This window comes from Lissotriton vulgaris, chromosome 6 (assembly GCF_964263255.1).
Source record: "Lissotriton vulgaris chromosome 6, aLisVul1.2, whole genome shotgun sequence".
Taxonomy (NCBI): domain Eukaryota; kingdom Metazoa; phylum Chordata; class Amphibia; order Caudata; family Salamandridae; genus Lissotriton; species Lissotriton vulgaris.
In genome coordinates this window covers 1,002,279,315-1,002,302,580 of record NC_141694.1, presented here as the reverse complement: position 1 = coordinate 1,002,302,580, position 23,266 = coordinate 1,002,279,315, and the positions used below count along the sequence as shown (strand labels likewise).

Below are 23,266 nucleotides of genomic sequence, written 5' to 3'. Positions count from 1 at the left end.
GTCTGGTGATGAGTATCTGGTTGGAGATGGTGTCAAAAGCGGCAAGGAGGTTGTGAAGGATGAGGGCAGCTTTCTGTCCACGATGAGGGCTGTTTTGAAAAGCTGATTGCGAGTCGTCCAGGAATTTGTGGTGTTCTAGGTAGTCAGAGAGTTGTCTGTTGAAGGTCTTCTTTATTACTTTGTCTTTGAAGGAGAGCAGTGAGATGGATTGGTAGTTGCTGAGTACTTACGGGTCATCTGAGGGTTTTTTGAGGAGGCCGGTGACCTGGACATGGTTCTAGATATCTGGGAAGTTGACTGTCTAAAATGCAGTGGAAAACACAAATTGAAAAAAAGCAAGCTACTCCTAATACAGAACAGTTGCCCAATACTAAAAAGGCACGGAGATAGCCAGAACAAAGCAGTGCTACCTGCACTCGAGGTGTACCGAGCCAAAGCACAAGCAGCTGGGGGCTGAATTGTGGGTCCCTGCATGTAAAAAATCATTTGAGGTGAAAGAAAACATAGTTTACAGATCTCTCCTAAAGATACCCGTGCGTACCCCCACAATCCCGATGATGTTAGATCTTAAGATGAGGCGCAATGATCATCATGCAATACTCAGACCATTAATGTTCTGGGTACGGTTATGGACCACACCGGCACTCCTTCATTATAAAGCAGCCTTAGAGGAGTTAAAAAACCTGGACATCTCCAACTGCATCACATGGTTCACGCACATAAGAGTATGGTTTGAGAGGGTAGGACTATCACATTTTTGGAATAGTCCTAATGTACTAACCCCTAATTCGAGAAGGACACTAAAAGCTATCTTTTGGGTCTATATGAATGAACACATAACTAATGATATATCAAATGGCTCCCTAACTAGAGAATTTCTTTTGTTCAAAGTAGACCCTCAGTATGAATCCTTCCTGAATGAAGTGAACCCACCACTAGCTAAACCCCTATACCTTAAATTTAGGTATAGAATACTCTTGTAAAAAAGTTGTGCTGCAAGGTGGAACAATAACAGCGATGATAAATGTACCATGTATAGTAGAGGTGAGAGGGAGGTCATTATGCACGTTCTGTTCTTCTGTCCTGCCTACAAGGCCCAAAGGATAAAGTGGATTAACCCTCTATGTATAAATCTAGGAGTGTGGAGGTTCAGAGAAGCAGAAAGAATCCTATTAACAGATATGCGTCAGGTTCTAGTATTTGGTATTAGCAGGTACCTGCTTGCAGTGTATTTCATAAGGAAAAAGGCGGTAGAAAACATATGAACTGTTATAACTGTATTGTACATAGCTGGAATTGATTATGTCACTAGGAATTGTTTACATAGTGCTCTTAAATTTTTTAATTTTTAAAATTTTAACAAAAAACTTATTTTAACTATATCCTATACCGTGACAATTTGATTAATTAAGATACATTGTAACACTCTTATTTAGTGTAGTACTGATGTATATAATGGTTTTATTAACTCTCTTATGACTGTATTTTATTGTACTGCTTATGCACTTTTATGATACCTTGTATCGAAATAAAGTTAATTGAATTGAATTGAATTGACTGTCTTGATGGAGGTGTTGATGATGGAAGTGAGTGCAGCGCTGATCGTGGATCTTCCTGTAGGAGAGTAGGGTCTGCTTCCTATGGTTACCCCCACTTTTTGCTGTGATTCACAGGTTTTTCGACTTTAGTATGGCTGTGGCCCTGCTAATCAGGCCCACAGCCTAGCTGTACTCTTTCTCAATTGATACCATGTACTTTAGGTACATACCAGATTGGTTACTGGGTCACACTTGTGAGCCCCTGTATAGTGTATCTTAGGTACCCAGGGCATAGGTGCACCTTGGGCCTACCAGGGGCTGCAGCATGTATTGTGCCACCCCTGGTTAGCCTTCCAAACTGACACCACAGGTCTGCACCTGCAGCCTGGGTAAGGTGGTGTAATCACCCCTTACTTAGATATAGTATACCTATATCTACATATACATATAGACACATATTAACCTATAAGTCACTCCTATGGCAGGCCTTGACAATCCTGGAGGCAGAGTGCTTGGTTTTGTGTAAGAGGGTGCTCTAGCATGAGCTGAGCCCCTCTGTAGCTTTCGGAACCATCTCCTTAATGCTGTTCTATGATATAGCCATACAATATACTCTTAAGTGCATTATAATCCTCGTGGTTAATGCTAACTTTGGTTTGGCTTTATCAAAACATGTCATGTAAGGTGTCAAACACTTTGGAATACTACCCTCCCCGCCAGTCCTGGAGGGGGGGGTAGCATTCTACCCTCTACCGCCAGTCCTGTTGGCGGTGGTTACACCCCCTGGGGAGGGGGTGTAACCACCCCCTCCCCAGGTCCACCCATAGGAGGGACCTTAGAATTAGTCCAACCCCTAAACGCACTGTAAGTATAGAACCCCAGTCCCTAGGACTTTAGATTACCCTGGACGAAACTCTGCAACATATATCTTGGACCTTCGACATTCCATATCGACTGGAAGACAGAAGAAATCTCCCTTGTGGTCAAGGAGTGACCACCCTGTTCAAACAGGCACCAACTGCATCTTTGCCGGTCTCCATTTTCGAGGCTCCCACCGGATCCCGAAGAATCTGCAACTCAGGACATGGACTTAGACATCTCTGACGCTGCCCTGCACTCCCAACAAGGCTGAGACCTGTAGCGGACACGAGAGACATGGGACCGTACCTCCTGGACATCCTGCATTTTGCAACCTGCACCTACTTCCCGAGGTATCCCGAAGTTGTGCATTGGAGTGCTTGAAGCCACATCCCTGAGCACCTTTTGCACTGAAGGTCAGAGACCCACACTCCACGAGTGTCCCGTGGGCCTGCTTTGTGTATTTCAGCTTGATGCGTCTTCGCGGTTCTTAGTCCATTGGCTAGTGAGCCCCCAAGAAGACCAATCCCTTATTTACTTTGCTTTCCTGGTTGCTTCAGGCTTGCTCCAACTTATCTCCAAAGGAGACGTTCCACAGACCTTGCTGGTCTGCAACAAAGCCAATCTCAACATCTTGCATAGATTGTGTTTGCCAAGGCTTGTTGGGTCCAATATGGATACTGACACTGCAGTCAACTAGATCCTTTATGAGACAGCTCGAATCCGGCTCCTGGTCATCGTCGATGCCTCCTGGTCCTCATGGCTGTGGAGACAAACTTCACCTTTTCACCTGAAATCAACCGACATTGGCTGGCAGCTTCCCATCGCTATCCTGGTCACTGGCTAGTGACCCAGACTCTGTCCCTTCTGCTTTCAGGTTCTTCACATCTCTGATCCACCCATGGAGCCATCCGGACACTTTTCCTCTGGTCGCCTGCAGCACTTCTTTGCAGCTCTCCATTGGAATAGACGACGAAGCCCGACATGAAAAGACACCTATGCACCCGGCTTCCCTGGGTGAGGTAACACGAGTACCCCGGTGCTCCCGTGGGTATTGAATCTCCAAGTGTCCTAGTCTAAAAGGGTACATACGTGAGGATTTTTTTCACGTATGTTGCTACCCTGCCCTAGGAGTCTTTAGATTGTTACTACCCAGGGGGTCCTTGCTATTTACACTAGTCTAAAAGGGTTCCATCGCAGTTCACCTGCTTGTACCCTTAATCTTTAAAATTGTAACTTGTTTGTTCTACATAGAAAGTCAATGTTAACCCGCCGCTGTGTTTAGACACTGCACGCGTCTCCCGTGGGCCTCCTACATCCTACATCCTAACCTTTGGTGGTTCTAGGCAGCCCCAGCGATTCCACAGGCCCTAGGCCTACTTTCTATTTCTCACGTGGCTCTTATACCACTATTTTAGTATATGGTTTGTGAGGCCCCTAGAGCATAACGCATACTGTGCAACTTATCGAATGCCAATTAGGTTCCTTGTATTGTACTTTTACCTCTGACCTCATAAAGAGTCCAGAGGGGTTGTGTTTAGAATAAATACATATACATTTGATATATATCTTGTGTGGTGTGCTTTCATTTGGTACGCAAGAGATTATAAATGGTAAAACAACTTGCTTAACTCGTCTCCAAGTCTTAGCCTGAAGGCTGCTCTCCACAGCTAGCACTAGGATAGCTTTCTATAAGGTTGAGTTTATAACCATCAATAAGGGTCGTTTGGACTGGTGCAAGGTGCCCACTAGAATAGTGGACATCATATACCAGCCAATTTCTCACAATTCCCAGATTGTAAATATGGTGGGGGCAAGGGTCTGTGGGCGACCCTGAGTGGACTATCTTTATTATTGCTGCAGTGTCCTGGATGGAGAGAGGGTTCCACACGGGCAGTTGGTAGTCTTTGGTTGATAAGCTTAGCATGCTGGGATGGCCAATGAGGGGTGCTGGGGTTCGAAGTTGCTGTAGATCTTAGTGACTTTTTTCATGGAAGAAGACGGAGAGTTTGTTACAGAGCTTTTCTGTAGGGTTTGATGGTCTTGGTTGATGCTGTTAGGTTTGTGAATTGCTTGACGATGGCAAAACGTTCCTTGCAGCTGTTGGAGCTAGATTCAATTTTCAGGGTCAGGGCCTTTTTCTTGGTCTGTTACACTTGATGGTGATAGTGGGTAAGTGCAGACTTGTAGGTGTTACGTGTGGTGGTTTGTCTGGTGGTTCTCCATTTTCTTTCAAGTTGGTTGCAAACTCTCTCAGATTCTCTGAGGTCAGAGTTGTACCAGCTAGCTTGTTTGTTCGTTTAGTTTTTCGTGTTTTTCAGGGGCACAAGGGTATTTGCGCAGGTGGTGATCCAGTTGTTGAAATTGTTTGTGTCGTTCATGAGGTATTTGGGGGTGGTCTTGGTAATTTAGTTGAAGGGCATTGAGCCATTCCATTTCTGCAACATTCTGCCACCAGTGGCTTGGGGTGTTGCTAGACTCTTTAGGGATGGTTGGTGGTCCTGACATGTGGAAGTGGACGATGGAGTGGTCCGTCCACGTGAGTGGAGTTATGTAGCTGAATTTAACCTTGTCCTTGAGGAGAAGATGGGGTCTAGGGTGTGCCCGGCGATGTGGGTAGGGCCTAGTATGAGCTGGGTGAGGCCGATGTGTAGACTGTCAAGCAAGTCTGTGGGGTCATCGAGATGAAAGTTGAGATAGCCTAGGAGTAGTTTTTGGTGCCCATGGAGAGTGGTGAAGTGAAGTTAGTGAGGGTGTTGCTGAAGCAGGTGCAAGGTCCTGGGGGCCGGTAGGCAAGGGTGCCTTTGATATTAGTTTTACTATCTTTCTGAAGCTTGAAGTGCATGTGTTCCATAAAAGTGGCTTCTGGAATACTTAATAAGAGGAATACTTTATGGTGTCTCTGTGGATGATGAGGAGTCCTCCTATCGGCCTCCTGGGTTATGGGGTCAGTCTGGGTGCAAGATTTAGTATCTAGTAGGGAAGGCTGGGCAATGTCTGGCGCCAATGTGGGGTTGAGACAGGTTTTGGTGATGAAGAGGAGGTCCGGTGTTTTGGAGTTGAATAAGTCTAAGATCTCGGTGGAGTGCTTGCCAAGCATGTGTATGTTGAGAAGCATGCATGCGAATCAGTGATCTTGTGTGGGGTAGGTGTTTGATTCTATGTGAGTGTGGGTTTTGAATTCAGACTTGGTGAGGATTGGAATGTGTGTGTGGGTGGTGAGAGCAAATGTATGGAAGTGAGAGAGTGGCAATGCGAGCAGGCAATTTGGTCCAGCACGGTCTGAGGTGTGGCTCAGCAGCAGCATTTGTGGCGGTGTCCAGAGTTCAGCAGGTTGAGTTTGTTGGCATTGTAGCTGCGGGAGTCATTTAGACCAGGGTTCCTAGTGCTAGGCGTGGTCTGGACACGGACGGTTGCCGACGAGCTTGCCTTCAGCATGAATGCTGCGCGCCCGATGCACACGTCCATTCTACGGCCTCCGTTAAGTAGGGCCTTTGAGAGTTGGAGAAGCATGGTAGTGGTAGGTGGGCTCAGCAAGAGTGGGAAAGTCCGGTGGGGAGAACGGGAAAGTCAGGTGGAAGCGACAAGGCAGGAAAACGTGATTGGCAGAGCAATTTGAGGGGCAAAACTGATAGAAGAGACCGAGATGCAAAACAGAACACTAAGAAGAGCAAACAATGCAAAACGGGCCATCTAAGAGACAAAGGATGCAAAAATGAGCAGTTAAATAGTCAGAGGGCAGATAGATCAGATGGTACAAACAAAGAAAGAGTTGTTAGCGAGTCGGGGCAGAACGAGCGCCTAATAGGAAAAACCGCAGGAGACAGACACCAACAAGAGTCAGAAGAGCAAGTCAAGGGCAAGTTTGCACTGAAATAGAAGAGAGATGTCTGGGCTTATGGTAACAGATACAGATGGTTCCCATAGTATTACATGTTTGTTTGTGGATGTCAGATAAGAGTGATAAATATCATAAAGAACATGCAAGATATAAGGAAATAATAAATACGTCTGTCATTATATAGGAAAACTATTGGACACCAGGTTGGTCAACAAGCAGGTGGTAGCAGCAGAACAAGGTTGATAACACCAGGTGAAGCGTAAGTAGTATGTAAATAAGGAAGTAAGTGTGAGTGAGATACTATCATATAATAATGCAATCTTCGGATGTTACTCTCAAAGGAAAGCGTGGAGAAAACAACAGCAATTTTTGGTTCAAATCCTTATGTAAGCAAACTTTTTTACAAATTAAGAAAGATCAAAGAATAGATGTAATATATTACATCTGGGTATATGTGAGCACAAAGAATATTAATAAAAGTATAGTAACAATTGGACAGATATCAGTGTTCAAAAGGAATCATGTAGTAGAACCAGTTGATATAATACAATTAACTAGATACAAAATACACATAAGTGTATGATACTACAATATTTAAAAACCAGGCCCACTTGACAGGTACTTTATGCAGATAAGAGATTTACAATTACCAACTGTCATCAGAATGCAGTTAAGCATCCTCTCCTTGTATTATTTCTATGTGATGGAGGTATGATGCCAACATTTTGTTTTTTAAATGTTACAATTTAGGACACAGCAAATAGGCATGGAGGGTTGTGGGCTTAACAAAACATATCACAGCTCTATTATCCGTAAGAAAATAGGGTAAAATGTGTACAACAAATTACAGTTAAATGTCACCCTCTAGTCTATTCATTCCAGGTAATGTAAATGTGATGCTAAATTATTTTTTTAAATATTACAGTTTGCTGTGCTTAAAATCACATGGAAATACTGGACACATTGGGCCCTATTATGGCACGCGGACGGACTTTGGTCCGCCCGCCACCCTAGCGGTGTTGGGACCGTCCGCCAGCAGTGCGGCGGTCCCACCCTGCAAATTAGGATGTGACCGCCGCCGTGGTGGTCTCAGTCCATCTCTTCGACATAGTGGCGGGTGCTGCTGTAAGCAGCACCCGCCGCAATGCCAAAGAGGGTACCCCCCAAGGGCAGAAAAGGGGGCCCGCAACGGGCCCCGATGCAAACCTCTGTATGCCTCTCTATGGCAGCATCACTGCCATGGAAAGGCCAGTTTTGGCATGCATCCTAATCTGGTGGACGCCACCATTTGGGCCCCCTGCACCGTAAATGTAAATGTACATGTATTTATATAGCGCAAATCGCAGGCATCTATGCGCTTGCTTAGGGAACCCGTCCTGGTATTCCCCTGTGAGACAACCCGGCAGGGTATCCACAAGGTGAAAGCCAGGCATCCCGCCGCGAGGGGCCGTTGTGGAAATTAAGCAAGCTATTGCCCAGAGTCGCAGAGTGTGAACCCGTGAGTCGAGTACGCACCGGAGCGAGAATTATCGAGTCCGTGGAATTATTGAGCCCAACCCCCGTCGGGGTGGGGAATTGAACCCTGGTCCAGGGCCGATCTCAGTTTCCGGGTCTGCCGCCTCTAACCCCTGAGCCACACTTCTCCACAATCGTTCCGATTGCTGGCGGAGGACGGTTTTTGCGTCTGCTGCGGACGCAGTCATGTTCCCACCGCCATCATAATCTGGCGGTGGGAAAATTGCATTTGACGGCGGAAGGACTGCCACCGCAGGGCAGGCAATGGCCACGGTGGCGGTCCTTCCGCAATCTTAATCACCCCCATTGTGTGCACAACAAAAAGTAAATCATTTTCATTAATGCATAAGGAAATATGTAGTTCTCTGTCACAACTGATGTCTCTATCAACTGATCTGAGTCTGATGATCCTTTTATCTAAAATTGTACTTAACTTTATTGATCTGTAACCACCTCTAAGTTTCATTTTTATTAATGTTGCTCCCTAAAACCTGATAAAAATGTGGTCATCATACGGGTGAATGATGTTGGAGTGGTTGGCCAGGGGTAGTTGTCATCTCTGTTGCAGATGGCTCTAATGTGTTCCATGGTACGCTCTTTTAGGGGACATGTCGTACTGCACATATAAATCCTGAAACAGTGACAGCCACATAGGCAAAACAGTTAGGGGTCGATTAGGATCGCGGACGGACTTGCGTCCGTCCGCGACCCCAGAGCAGGAGGGAACCTCCGCATGGCATGCGGAGTTCCCTCCTGTGCAATTAGGATGTGACCGCCACCCTGGCGGTCACATCCTCTATTTTTAACATTGCGGCGGGTGCAGCTTCAAGCTGCACCCGCGGCAATGTTAAAAATGTACGCATTGCATTTGCATGCAGAAAGAGGCAGGCACCGCGCGGTGCCTGCCGCTTTCTGCATGCAAATGCAGGGGGGTACCATAGGTACCCCCCATGTGCACCCCCCACCCCCCCTTCACCTAGGGGGCCCGCAACGGGTCCCCGCAGTGAAGTTCCGTATGCTTTTCCACAGCGGAAAACCCGCCGCGGAAAAGCATATTTCACTGGCCATCCTAATATGGTGGACGGTGTCTGGAAGACACCATCACCATATTAGAGCTTTTCCGCCGCGGTTGTAATCCGACCGCGGCGGAAAAGCTGCGGACGGAAACCAGGACCCACCAGCCATCCTAATGTGGCGGTGGGTCTTTGGTCAGTCCGCTGCGGTTTTTCCGCATCCTCGGGGCCGGCGGTGGCTTCCGCCGGCCCCGAGGATGCGGAAAAACCGCAATCATAATGACCCCCTTAGTGTTGCAACTGATAAAGTCCCAAATATGCTTGTTTCGTCTACAGTAAACCTGCATATATTACATTTACAACACTCAAAACAACTGTTGGGTAACTGTGGCAGCTATGACTGTTAATTTACCGTATAAGCTGCCATTCCTATGTCATTGCTTCACAAAGCCCTTTCCCATTACTCCATTCACTCATCACTTGACCATGTTTTTCACTTTTTCACTCCACTGAACCTGCATCACAAATTGTTATGAATAGGTATATATCCAACTTTTTTCACAATCGTTTTATTGAGCACTTACTCTTGAGCATGCTTCTAACTGATTATGGTTGAACCTTCCAACTGTACTATATTTCTTAACTCTAAAAGGTTATGGTATTTACTAGGTGAACTCTTGGCTCTGATTATATTATATCTCTATTAGGCTAAAGTAACTCATGATGTTTAAACCATCCACAAAATCATTCATTACTTCCACAAAACATTCTGGTTTACTCAATTCATCATGTGTCACTTTTTGGAGCATATACCTCTCATGCCTGACTTCAGAGTGTCCTATTTTATTTTAGTGCCCCGGTCATACACTTAAATGATATGTTTGACATGCTATTATTATTATTGAAAAACATATGTAACATTCAATATTATTGTTCACTTATAATCTTGTGGACGAAATGTATTGGCAGTTTCCGATGTGACATATGCCTTGTGGACGAAATGTGTTTGCTGTTTCCGATGTGACATATGCCTTACTTTTATGCTGCTTTATAGGAACCACAAATTATTAGCTACACCCGAAGAACCTTAGATTGACTGGCATGGATATTTTTGAGGTAACTACTAAACATTACCATTCATTCTGCTCTCATATGTTTCTTATATATTATCATATTCAATATTGGAGTTTTTTGGGGGTTTGCATGCTGTACATCAAGTGTGTGTAATGTCCAGTGTTCAATTTCAGAAAAGTTGCAGAACTGAACTGTATCATGTTACTCCCTATCCTCACCTGTAAAATCTAACCACAGTTGGAGTGGAAGAACGTGTTTACACACTATGCAACAGTATGTCACACAAGCCTTTCAACAGAAAGGAAAACATTTCTCCTTATGCACTGTCTTGGGGTGAAAGGGCAGGAAGTATATAACAATCTCTTTGATCTGAAGACCTGGCTTCATTGGCTTGAATCTCCCTTCCATTTTTACTGATTGCCTCCTCTGTTTTTTATATGTTTTTGCTGGTTTTATGCTTTGGGCACTGTGCCACTGCTATTCAGTGCCACAGTGCAACTGCTCCCTATGTTAAATTGATGTACTAATTAGTGATTCCATGACTGGGTTATTTGATTTACCTGTTAGACTCTAGTACAGTGCACCATGTGTGCTCAGGGCTTGTAAATCAAATGCTACTGGTGGGCTTGCAGCACTGGTTGTGCCACCCACAGAAGCAGCTTGTAAAGTGTGTCTCAGGCCTGCCATTGCAAGGCCTGTGTGCAGTATGTACTGCCATGTCGACTTGGCAAGGGCACCCACTTGCCAGTCCCTAAACCTTCCCTTTACTTCATATCAGACGCCCCTATGGTAGACCCAAGGGCAGGGTGCATTGTAAGTATACGGTAGGACATGCTCTGGTGTGTGTAGCATGTCCTAATACTGAATTGCAGCCATTTTCGTTTTTCACTATTGCAAGGCTACCTGTTCTCCATAGGCCAGAATGGGCAGTTAGAATATTACATCCTTATAATCCTAACTGACTCAGGGAACATGGTAGAAATTCGAATTTAGGATGCCTGAACTCTCTGCTAGGTTGTGTATTCCTTGTCTGGGTTTGTGAGTGACAGGGCTGGGGGATTCCAGGAGACAGGCTGGGGCAGCCCAGTGGTGAATAGAGAGATCTGCATCTAGATGGGAGGGAGGAGTTGCACCTCGGACCTGAATACGGCTGGGCCTTCCCTCTACAATGCTGGCTCCTCCTCTTGTGGTGTGTCTGATGTCTCTGCCTTGCACTGTGAAAGGAGAGAAGGAATCATGTCAACAAAGTGCTCCAGGGCTGTGTCCTCCCTACCCTGTGCTGGCTTCACCTCCTGTGGGGCGTCTGATGTCTCTGCCCTGCACTGTGAATGGAAGGAAGGAGTCCTATAAACAAAGTGCTCAGGAACTGGTTTGGACTAGGCAGAGGCCTCTCTGCCTTCAGAGAACAAAGGATTTTGGGGTATAAATATTGGGACCCAGTCCCAAGAACTTTAGATCACTTCTGGAACAAGAAACCTTTTGTCAAGAAGAAGAACCAAAGGAAGCTGCAGAAGTTTGGAATGCCCCTCTGCAAGTGTGCTTTTTGCTGGGTTGGCCAGCAGTGGTTGCTTCATTGCCAAGGAAAGGAGAAGGAACTTTTTAAGGACTTTCATCATCTTCAGAATATTCTCCAAGGGCTTGAACTGTGCTTGCCTCCTGCTGAAGTCTCGGAGACAAAAGACTTCACTACCAGCTCCCCCTGTGAATTTCCTTGCTGGGAATTCTATCTACAGACATTTGCGTGTCGCTGGGAGCTGGAAGCGCGACTCATCGAGAGGAAGTGTGTCTCCTCCGCCGCAGCTGAAATCGTCGCATCGCGGGAGAAGCGTGCCGCCGCCGCATCTACCTGAAAGCGTGTCTTCGTCCAAGCTGCCTGTTGTCGCATCACTGGAGAAGCGTGACGCCATCGCGAAAGTCGCCATCGCATAACCGGAGAAGCATGTTGCAGGGCCAGTCCCGGCTCCAAAGTACAGAGTCGTCACAAAGCTGCCAGGGCATCTACGCATCGTCATCGCATCATTGCATCAAGGGCGCCATCTTCTCGCATCGCAACCGGATAATCGCATCGCATCAAGGCGCCATCTTGCGCATCGCAACGGGCCCGCAGGCCGAGAATCTGTGCATCACCTCCGCACCGGTAAGGATTACGACGCATCCCCTACTCTGCGCAAGCATTAAGGCACGATGCATCCTTTCCCCCGGATCACGGAACCGACGCATCTCTCCTTTTGCAAGTCTTTTGTTCACTTTCCATTACGCATCCAGGTACTTAGTTGAGAACTTTGTCGCATTTATCATCAACTTGAACTAAGCAACTTTAATCATCTTTAAGTCAACTTTAAGTATAGTTAGAAATTCCGTGTAGGGTTTGTAGTGTACAAGAAAAAGTGGCGCCTATGCTGGTAGCGGTTAATGTGAGTAAATGATTAGTAAATGCAAGGATAAAAAGTCAGGTGAACGGTGCAACATGGACAGAGGAGACCCCAAGAACCTCTGTAAGAGTTGACAAGGGCCCAACCAAATACGTGAAAAACAATTCCAGTGCACACGTTATAGTCAGTTAATCATTTAGGTTTTGTTTCTTTCTTGGTACAAATGAACAAGCAGCGTAAGTCCTGAGTAATAAGACAAGATGGACAAAAGTAGGTCAAATCATTGGGATGTATTAAGCCCTTCCATTCTAGAAGGGTGACATCAAGACAAACAATTATGATACATGACCAGCCGACACGTGTTTCGTCTAGCGGGCTAAGGCGCTCGTGACTGTTCAGGGCTTCGGGCTTACACGTATGTGCGTTTCTAATAGCCGGTGATAATTCCAGCCCGGCGTATGTCGAGTGAGTTAACAGGATCATAGTGTGGAAATCAGGGGAAGGAAATGTAAAAATCCTAAGCAAAATAACACAATGGGCGGATACATCCATCGTAGTAAGGGAATTCTGAGGAGCAGAGTGCCACCGCGTGTGATCCGACCGCGTTCTTCCCGTGTAGTGGTGAAGAGTCACGAGCGCCTTAGCTCGCTAGACGAAACACATGTCGGCTGGTCATGTATCATAATTTTTTGTCTTGATGTCACCCTTCTAGAACGGAAGGGCTTAATACATCCCAATGATTTGACCTAATTTTGTCCATCTTGTCTTATTACTCAGGACTTACGCTGCTTGTTCATTTGTACCAAGAAAGAAACAAAACCTAAATGATTAACTGACTATAACGTGTGCACTGGAATTGTTTTTCAACTTTAAGTACAGTATTGTGGATTTTTGTCGTCTGTGGTCTTGTGTTAAGCCTATATAAAGAATACTTATTTTTTATAAAACCTGTGTCTTGTCCATCTGTAGTGTTTTCACTGTATCGCTGTGTATATTTACAAATGCTTAACACACTGCCTCTGAGATAAGCCTGTCTGCTTGTGCCAAGCTAGAAGTAAGGGTCCCTATTTGGACAAAGGTGAATACCATTGCCAACTAGAGACCCCCAGATCTAACAGGGTCTACATGAGTTTGAGATTTGTACATCAAAGCTTACCAAGCACTGCTTCCCATAATAAGTTTAATTTAAGTGAGAGGCATCAGTTTGAGGTAAGAGTGCAAAGAGAATTGGAGAGTGAAGAAGAGTATGTCACTGCCCTAGGGAAGTTAGCTTCCTCTAACGAGTTTGGAATAACTACGGACAAAAGGATAAGAGATTAGTTCATGCTAAAGTGCAGGAATGATAAAGTGGGGAAGTAATTTTGGCTGAATGACAACCCATCTTTGGATGAAATATTAGAACTCGCAAACAGATTGAACATTCTATGGCATTTGTTGAGGTAATCAAGCATGATAATGGAGTAAAAGAAAACCATGAAAAGAAAGCAAATAATCTATTTCATTTGTTAAAAAAAGAAACATCATCAATAGCAAAGATGGTAACATGTTTAACGGTCTTGTTATAGGTGTTGGCAGAGAAGGCACACAGCAAATTGAAATGAAAGCCCAGCCATTAGAACAATGTGCAAAATTTGCAGCATTATAGGGTATTCTACCAAACTGTCCCATAGTGGAAAAATGTGTGGAACCGTTAGTTAGGGGATGTACCATGTTACAACGCATACCGTTACAACTACCTACCATTACAACGCGACCATTACAACGCATACCATTACAACGCATAGCGCTTTGAGGTGCTGGATAGTGGTAAGTATAATTTACTATTCTAACTCCAGTCCCCGTGGACCCTAGGGAAGGTGTTGGATAGTAAATTATACTTATTCCCTATCCTAGAGCGCCCCCAGCGCAATGCGTTGTAATGGTATGCGTTGTAAAAGTCGCGTTGTAATGGTAGTGCGTTGTAACAAATGCGTTGTAACAGGTGTATACCTTAGTTAGGTAACTTTTCTTCTTCTGATTAATGGGGAGCAATGCAGGAAACCAAAGTAAACTGTAAAGATAGGAGGGGAAATCAAAATGTTAATTGCAACGCTATTCTTCAAGGTGTATGAAGTGAGAAATAAAGTATGTATGTTGGAAAGGGGCAACTACATATTGAGTTTATAACATTAGAGATTTCTAGGGGTTAAGCGTAATATCAACCTCTAGTGATGGTGGCCCACGAAGCAAGTGGGGAGATTAGGCTCTGCATAGATCTAGGGAAATGTAGGAATGTGGCTGTAGGTAAATATTCCTCCAAAATATACTGGTGACTCTATTGTGGAGCACCAAAGTCTTCACTACCTTAGACTTGGCCTCCACTTGCTACCAGATACTTTTGCATGAAGCATTGAGGGATCTCACAGCATTTGTGATCCTCCTTTGCACTTCCAAATTGATAAGATTGCAGTTTGCTTTGCTCACAATGGCATTTGTATTCCAGAGGGCAAAGGGCATGTTGTTAAGAGATATTGAAGGTGGCCTGTTTTGTAAGTATGAGATGTTGTTGGTAGGAAAATATAAGGAGAGACATGACTGAAAGGTGAACACTTAAAATGAAAAACAATTGTTTTGGAAATGAAAAGATTTATCACCTGGGTTATCTAATTTCTGGGGTAGATATGAGGCCTCAAAAGAATGTATTCTCAGCTATAGAGCATCTATTGACCAATTAAGAGGAACTGCTTACTTTCTATGACATTGCCAAATTCTATAGTAGATTTATAAAGAATTTTACAAGCAAAACGGACAGGATGAGGCATTTGTTAAAAAAGAGGGTTACATTTGTCTGGAATGAAAAGTGTAAAGACATCAAAGAAAATATGACAGCAGCTCCCAATCAGCAGCATAATTACAGATTCTAGCAACAGACGTTTAAATGCTGTTATAATACAGAGGTAGAAAATCTCCAGGGCACTGTGGGGGAACAAAAATACATTTTTGGTAATTGAGAAAGAAGCTTTAGCAGTGATTTGGGCTATAATAAAATTCTAAAATTTTGTTTGAGGAAAGGAGGTTCGATTAAAACTGATCATAAACGCTGAATGAAAATGTTGACTGAGAAAAGCTTAAATTACATCTCCTCTAGAATACCTAAATTGGTAGTTTTGCTACTGGAGTGCAATTTCAAGGTTATCAATAACATCATGGCAGACTGTCTGAGTATATTGTCTAAGGACAAAACTGATGGAGGGGATTTAAGTGAGAAAGTAAAGGAAGATTACTTTGATGATGTGAAAGTTTGAGACGTGACACTGGGAAGCATAACTGAATACTAGAGATGGCAAAGAATTAAGTGTTGTTAGGGGTTTTCAAAGTGGTTAGTGACATGTGGCCTCCCCATAATATGTTGAGTAACACACACCAGTCATACTGGGTAGTAAAGTATTGGTTATTAGACTATTATGGACTGTTGCTTAGAGGAACAAGACATATAAGCAAATTAATTGTAGGAAGGTAGGATCCTTCTGTTAATGCTACCCTCACTTTTTGCCTGGTTTGTGTTTGACTTTGTCTGTTGGGAGCCTGCTTATCAGGCTCTCAGCAACTGTGGTTTCCCCACTAAATTGACATGGTTAGTACTTTGGCACCTCCAAAGTTGGCTACTGGTGCACCCTTGTAAGACCCTATTATATGGTACTAATGTACCCAGGGAATAGGTACACCAGGTGTCTCTCATGGGCTGCAGCATGTATTATGACACCCATGGGAGTCCACTTGAATGGTGACTACAGGACTGCCATTGCAGCCTGTGTGAGTTGGTGCTTCCACCTCTCACGACAGATATAGGTTTCCTCATATCTGAGGTCACTGCACTTTAAACCTATAAGTCACCCCTATGGCAGGATCTTCAGTCTGAGAGCAGGGTACTTGGTTATAAGTGTGAGGGTGCCCCTGCATGAGCAGTGTATCCCAACAAACCCTGAGGCAATTCTCTAGGCTTTGCAATTGTGATCAGCCATTTTTAGACATATAGTGGTTATCAGTCATTATGAGGCTGCACCAAACCTGGTCATGTTTGGTATCAAATATGTTAGAATCATACCCCAACACCGATTCCAGTGTTGGCAGTATAATCCAATGTACTGAGGGGTTCCTTAGGGGACCCCCCTGTACTCCCAGTAGCAGCCTTCCAGGGTCTGCCAGCAAGCTAGTGCTGCTGCCGTCCACAGAAATGATTCTGCCCTCCTGCTGCTAAGCTGAGCTCAAGCAGGGGAAGAAAGAACAATAGGTTTCCAGTCACAGGGAGGTGTGACCACCTCCCAGACAGGGCTTGGTGTATTGGCCTGGGGTGAGGGTGCTTGCCAGCACCACAAGGCTGCTTTGAAGGGCACATGTGGTGCCCTCCTTGCATACTCCAGTTTGAGCCAGCTCAGTAAGCCTTGGTTACATCTCTGGCGCGAAACTGGACAAAGGACATGGGAGTATCCTCCCCTCGGTCCAGTCCCTCCTCTGAGAGGGACCCCGAGTTGTTCCATCCCTTTCCTTAGGGTACTTAAGGGATTACCTGTGGGTTGGTCATTAGATTCATTGTGGGACAAGACTCAACCCTAAATCAGGGACCATACAGCCCCAGAGGGCAATGGGCCTTGGTGTAACTGCACTTGCTGCACTACTGCCATGTTCAGTGTATGACAGGTTGCACTGAGAATTCATTGTCGTGTTGCGCTCGAGGGTGTAGCATCGTTGTTCAACGCCTCGTGTCGTGTGTTTCTGCAGCAGCCTCAAATGTGACACTTGCGAAGACTTCGCAATAAACCTGCAGCACAGTATTGGCGATTTGTTGTGACTTGAGATTTAAGTCAACCACAGTTCTTATTTCATTATTATATGTGGATCAAACAACACTCCTCTGATCACATGAATCTGTAAGACCGCGCAACAGCAACCCGCCCTCTTGAAATGTGTTTTTTGAGAGTAGCACCACACACTCTCAGCAAAACGGCATGTGACGCCAGAGCCCCAGGCCGCAGGGAGATAAGCACAAACAATAACAAGACTAGCTGCATTCCAGTGCTTACAAGGAATGTAAGTTTCCCCACGTTTGACCAAGGAAAATCGTACAGCAGTTGACGTGCCTGGCTCCTCTCCTGCAATTAAAAGGAACAAAACATGCTTTAATGAACCATGAACAAGACTGACTTAAATCTGCACCTTACATGTGAACTCATGTTTATTTTTTGTATTCATTTGCCACACATTACATTTTACTGAAGAAAGTGACAGTACAATAAAAATTCAATATATTCACAATATTACATTTCATGATTATTGTGATAGAAATGCCCCCTGAATGGTGTATGGTTGTGCTCACCTGTCCTGAGTGTCCACCAGTGACCATCTTGTATTCTGATTTTTTATTTTGGCCTCACCATCACATTAATCAAGGGTGTGTGCAAAGGCCCCTAGGCCTGTTTCTTGAGATGAGTACGTTTCCAGACCTGGAGGGGTGCACAGAGTGTGCCCCTCATTTTAGGACTATCATCACTGTCATGAGTTTAGCATGTAGAGCGGTAGTGGCAGCATACCCGGTTGTGAAACAGTAGTCGTGACTAGACTTGTGTCAGGAGGCTGAAGGCCTACTGGCCTCCACTGTACCACTTTAATCTACTGGGCCTGCACGGCCTCAACAGCTGACACCAACAGTGACGATGTGGTCTTGAAGCTGCACCGCTGCCTGCATGGAGCCTGCATTGAACCTGTGACCTCTATTCCCCTCGACCCGTGAATGCCGACAGCCATCGCAGCTGCTGCAGCCTACAGGGGGCAGAAGCTGCATCAGCTGCTGCAGGGCCAAGGAGGACGGAATAGAAGCACACGTGCAGCTGGTGCATCTTCCCTCCAGTGGAGGGAACGGACGTGTGCATCTGCCCACCGTAACCAGACAAGAGAACTCACATTTAGGTGAGAAGAATAATGCAGAGACTGTATATACTGAGGTCACAAACTCGTATGCAAGGGGCAGCACTGTACCTGTGCCTGAAAACCTACCAAACACGTACGCTATAGCGAGAGGTGAAAGCAAATGGGACCTTAAAGCTCGAGTACAGTGGCCCTGCATTAGTATTCAATAACTGTTCCCACCCTTGAGGGACTACCTTGGTTTATGGTTACAAATGGTTACATCGTATGATGCTTTTTATACTGTCCGGAAAGCCATTGAACAAGGGTTCCCTTTTAAACTTTTAATATTTTTAAATTTTGATACTATACACAACGTATTTTAAAACAAACACAATTTTGTGTATACATATGAATTTTAAGAACTGAATGTGTATTGTCATTTTATATTTCTTATTGTGGGGAGGATTGTCTTTCTTGTACTGTTTTCCTTTATGATTTTTATCAATCGAAATAAAGAATTCTTCTTGAAGTATTCATTTGTAACTGCATTTTGTGGTATGTAGTATTTTGTTTTCAAGGTTATTAAAGCAGTGGCTTGGGAAGGGGGGTGCGGTGAGTGCCGGCCGTCCCAGGTGTCATCACTGAGGCGGCAGACAAAATGGCAAAAATACGTGTTTTTAAAATAAAAAAATTTGGGGGCTCACAACACTTAAAAAAAAATCATAATATTCAAAACAAATGTAATAACTTTATCTGACAATTAATTAACCTCAACAAGTCAACATAATACGTATTGAAACTTTTTAGTTCAGTCAACAAATGCAACGAAACGTGGCTGAACTCAACGCAATGTAGTGGAGAGCATATGGCTAACGAAGGGCAAGGGGTGTTTCTTTTCGGCAAAATCTGTCTGCAGTTTATACTCGAGCGAGACGTAAACACCCGGTGACTCATCATCACTCAACCCGCAACCAAACCTATTTGCTGCTGTGCTGGTCAGTCACCCCACGTCATTCTGTTGAGTTAGTTGTGCATTACTACTGAAGCTTATAAGTGCTGCGCTCAATTTATTTTTCATACATTTTTTAGTTCATTTATTCATTGTGATCATCCTCTTCTCTCTGATATTGAGTTTGGTAAATAACGTAAACATAATAATGCATGCTATTTGTTTGTATTTGTATGTGAAGCTAGGGGTGACAAGACATTTTCCGCACCGGATACCACCTGACCTTGCTACGCCACTGTATTAAAGTACTTTCTTTCATTAAAAGACAAGTACCGGACAATTAGTTGTGCTGCTGACCAGTTGTTCAATTCAAAGCTTGATGTACCCCCACGCTATCGCCTTGAGAAGCCTGTGACTGCTCGCTATCACTACCACTGAGTGTCAAGTGTTTAAGGGGTTGCCTTGGCCCAGTTTTGGTGAGTCATGGTAGGACAGATTCCAGAACATCAGAAGAAAACAACCCCAATCATTGCAAATGAGGCCCAGTAGCCCCACTTGTCCTGTGACCCCCCCTACCGATTAGAGTCTGTCAGTTGCTCATAATGGTATATAGCTTGCCCATCATGTCTTGTGATGGACAATCACATAATATGCATGGTGTGTTGCTACTTTCAGCTTGGCAAAAGATTTCTCATGACAGGATACTTTCATAGCTAAATTTAGAATAAAACCTTATTGCATTTATAGCTAGGTTTGCTACTAAGCAAAAGTGTATATCTATGAGTGACTACGCAAACAAATGAAGTTAGGCGTCTAAAATTTTGATAATAGTTTTAATGATCATAACTACATACTTTAACATGTGTCTTCAATAGACCATCAGTCAAATTCACATTCGTTTTAATGCAGTGAAATATTCCATTTTGGAACTGTAAAACAGATCTGTAAATCAGAAGCAGGCTCCATTTTAATCAAATTATGTATGGAATTAGCGTAGGCAATTTTACGATCATATTGATATGTTAGGACATGAGCACAACCTCTAAAATGTAATCCATCCATCCTCAATCAAAGTAAATCGCCTCCAAAGAAAAACTTTTCCTTAGTGTCAAAAATGTTCTACACAGTCAACCTTCAATGTTCTCAGAGGATTCCGTTTTAAGGTTGTGAGTTCCATTCCACATAATATGATAGACTGTATTTAGCAATGTATATCTTAGGTAAGGCTGCCACACTCCCACTACCCATACCTAGAAAGAATTGCAGCAAGCCCATTCAAAAGTGTACTCTGTTGTGAGCACAGATCAGTCGACAGTTTACAAGGGTGACAGTCATTAGAGTTCCATTACCTGGTAAATTTGAAGTCCTCGCAAGGTCAAGACCAGATACAAAGTGGAATGGGCTTCCTTCTTATCCTACAATAACAATGCAAACCTTATTAGAATAAAGCAGAACTGCAACATTCCATGCACACCTAGTTCAAGACAGCATTGCAAACTCAGCTCACAGCAGCGCGTCTTTTGTGCTGGTGTTTGCGGGTTATGGGCACCAGCATCCATTTTTTGGGCCCAAGTCTTTTTTTCACATCAAACTTGAACTTAGAGCAAGACAGAAAAAGAAGGAGGAGTAAGATTGAAAAACAATAACAGCAGGAGAATGCAAGGATGAAAATGAACCTGCAAGAGTGAGATAAAGAGACAGGTGGTGTAAGGTGGTGGTAGACAAAGGGACAAGGTAAGCTCAAAACTAGAAAGACTTGATATTCAACAATCTCAGCATTCTGCGGTGTGGAAGGGGGGGGGGGGCTGCTACACTCCTAAGAAAACCATTAGGCTACAAAACCTATTTTTAGATCTTAATACAGACAGCCTTAGCTATCTGGTAGACCTTATACCACCACACAACACACTATACACATACCTATACAGAATGTGTCTTTGGGACATCAGTCATTAAACATTGGGTTGTTTGTGCAAGGATCCTGAAGGCACTGGCTTGCTGGCTGTCCTTCACAGTTTAGGACAAGCTCCAAGCATTTTGAGGATGCATATGGTTTTAAATTAGTGCCCAATGGGCAGGTTTGGTGTTCAGCAGCACACCCCATCCCCGCATACATATAACACTGCAGCTATGCTTATTTACTTCAAGTATTCTTTTTTCTGCTATGCCATCAGGGCCGTACATATGTTTTCAGTCAGCATCAGTCACACACAAACCCTTCCACATGTCCCCTTTGATCTTCCACCCAACCTTGCATTGCGCATAGTGATGTCAGGGTAGAGGAGCCAGGAATAGGTTAACAAGCATTGGCATAGCCAATAGGTCTCGCTTTTGGGACCTTATAAGTATTTAGTTATGCAGCACAATATCCTTGGTGCAACAACATAAACTGTTGCATGGTTAAACACTTAAAGGGTCCCAAAGGTGAGACCTATTGGCTATGCCAATGCTTCTTTTTTGTATGTTCAATTAATACTCAATAAACAGATTTGAAACAAAAAAAAATGACTAAAGGCTATATACGTGTGGTCACCATTGGGATGTTCAAATTAACTGTGACTCTTGCAAGGACATGGCGGGAAAGTGGTGATTTCATCCAATGATCAAAACCATAATGCCAATACTAGTGGTGACTGTTTGAAAAAAAATGTACCGCCTTCAAGGAGATAGCGTTCTTATGTCAGTCCATTTTCTCTTATGACGGCTGTTTTCGCAGAGAGCTCTCTTGTGGGTATTCCCTCCTATCATTGAGAACAAGTGCTAGAAGCTCAGACATCGTGCAATGGCCCTTCTGGGTCTCTGCTGGAATTGTAGTAATTATCAAGGGCATCGCCAGGGGAGATGGTGCTGGATCAGCAAAAGGTTCCATAATATGTTAATGGGTCCTTTGACGTGGAGTGGAGGTGTTGTCTTAAACCTTTGAGTCTGTTGATACTGGGAAGTGTCTTTACATTGATATTCTTGAAGATGGAGTATGCAGGAGCCATGAAACTCAAACATCTTTAGGGGGAAGCCTCCTTTGACCCTTAGTATGTCACCAATGTAATTTCTGTCTTTGAAAGTAAGCAGGTTGCCAGTGTAATTTATTTCTATGTTGATCCTCCTGAAATTGAGTAGCAATGAGGTCTTGCTTCTCTGCACCTTTACCTGGCTCTGCCTCATTGGGCATCCTTGGGTGAGGTACGATGGCTACAACAGAATGGGCCCGCTCGCTATCCTTCCCAGCCTGTTCGGTCCTTGCAGCTCTGATTGCTGGAATCCTTCTGGCATCATGCTTTTTCGTAGACTGATGCCTTCCCTTTATTTAAGGGTCCTTTAGGTCATCTGCTGACAAAATGTGTTCTCTTTCACAATAAGCCAGTCTGGACAGAGAACCCACATAAAGAATGGCGGGTCTGTTCTCATCCTCGTTCCTCAATGTACCAGTACTTAAAGAAACCTGAAGGGATTTTACCGGGAAAACAAGATTAAAAACGGGGTGTTTTCAGGGGGGGGGGGGAAGTGCCCCAAGATTCTGCTTCTAAAAGAAACTGGGTGATTGTGAAATGAAATCCTGAAGAATGAAAGATTTTAGTGGGTAAAGGTCAAAATGACAGAACATAGTGATGTTGGATCGGTTACACTTTGGTTGGGAAAAAACTGAAGCCATTGCCTGCGCAAAGCATGATAGGAAGTTTGCTAGCTTAAAGGGCAGTGTCAAAATTCGGCAATATTGAACATCTATCTGACTCAATATCTCCCATTATTTTTCCCCTTTTACTTTTAAAGGGAGGCAGGAAAGTTAACCAAACAGCTGTTTTCCCTTTAATACAATTTTCAGGCTGAAAGGGCTTTTTATGAAACAGAACAGTTTCTAGATTAAACCAACCCGAATTTGTTTAGAAAGCTATATGAACATTTCAGACATAGGTCCCTTCCACTATGTACCTATATGTCAAAATGGGCGTTCTCAGTTACCCGATGGCTTGCTTGTCCTGTGGTTATGGAGAAGAAACACTGTGGCCATGCTTTTTTATTTTGTCCTGATTATAGTAAGGCCAGGGCGAAATGGCAAATCCCAGTCTGCAGGAATCTAGGAACCAGACAGCAGGTGGAAGCTCATAGAATTCTACAAACAGAGGCTAGAAAACACATTGTGTTCGCAGAATCAAGACCCATTTGCTATGTGGTGAGAGAGGGTGAAAACTGTTCAACTACTAGCATAGAAAGGGTCGTAGCTGTTG

General features: G+C 44.2%; 1 protein-coding gene across 4 annotated transcripts in view; it reads right to left on the bottom strand.

Annotated features, from left to right (window-relative positions):
* Positions 1–23,266, bottom strand: part of LOC147708329 (FERM domain-containing protein 6-like) — a 649,337-nt gene that overhangs the window by 181,941 nt on the left and 444,130 nt on the right. For all 4 annotated transcript variants that reach the window (XM_086927042.1, XM_086927044.1, XM_086927045.1 and 1 more), the window contains 2 exons: positions 20,393–20,458; positions 17,272–17,340 (listed from right to left, as the gene is read on the bottom strand). In XM_086927042.1, coding sequence (XP_086783168.1) covers positions 17,272–17,340; positions 20,393–20,458 — 135 coding nt within the window. The remainder of the gene's footprint in view (positions 1–17,271; positions 17,341–20,392; positions 20,459–23,266) is intronic.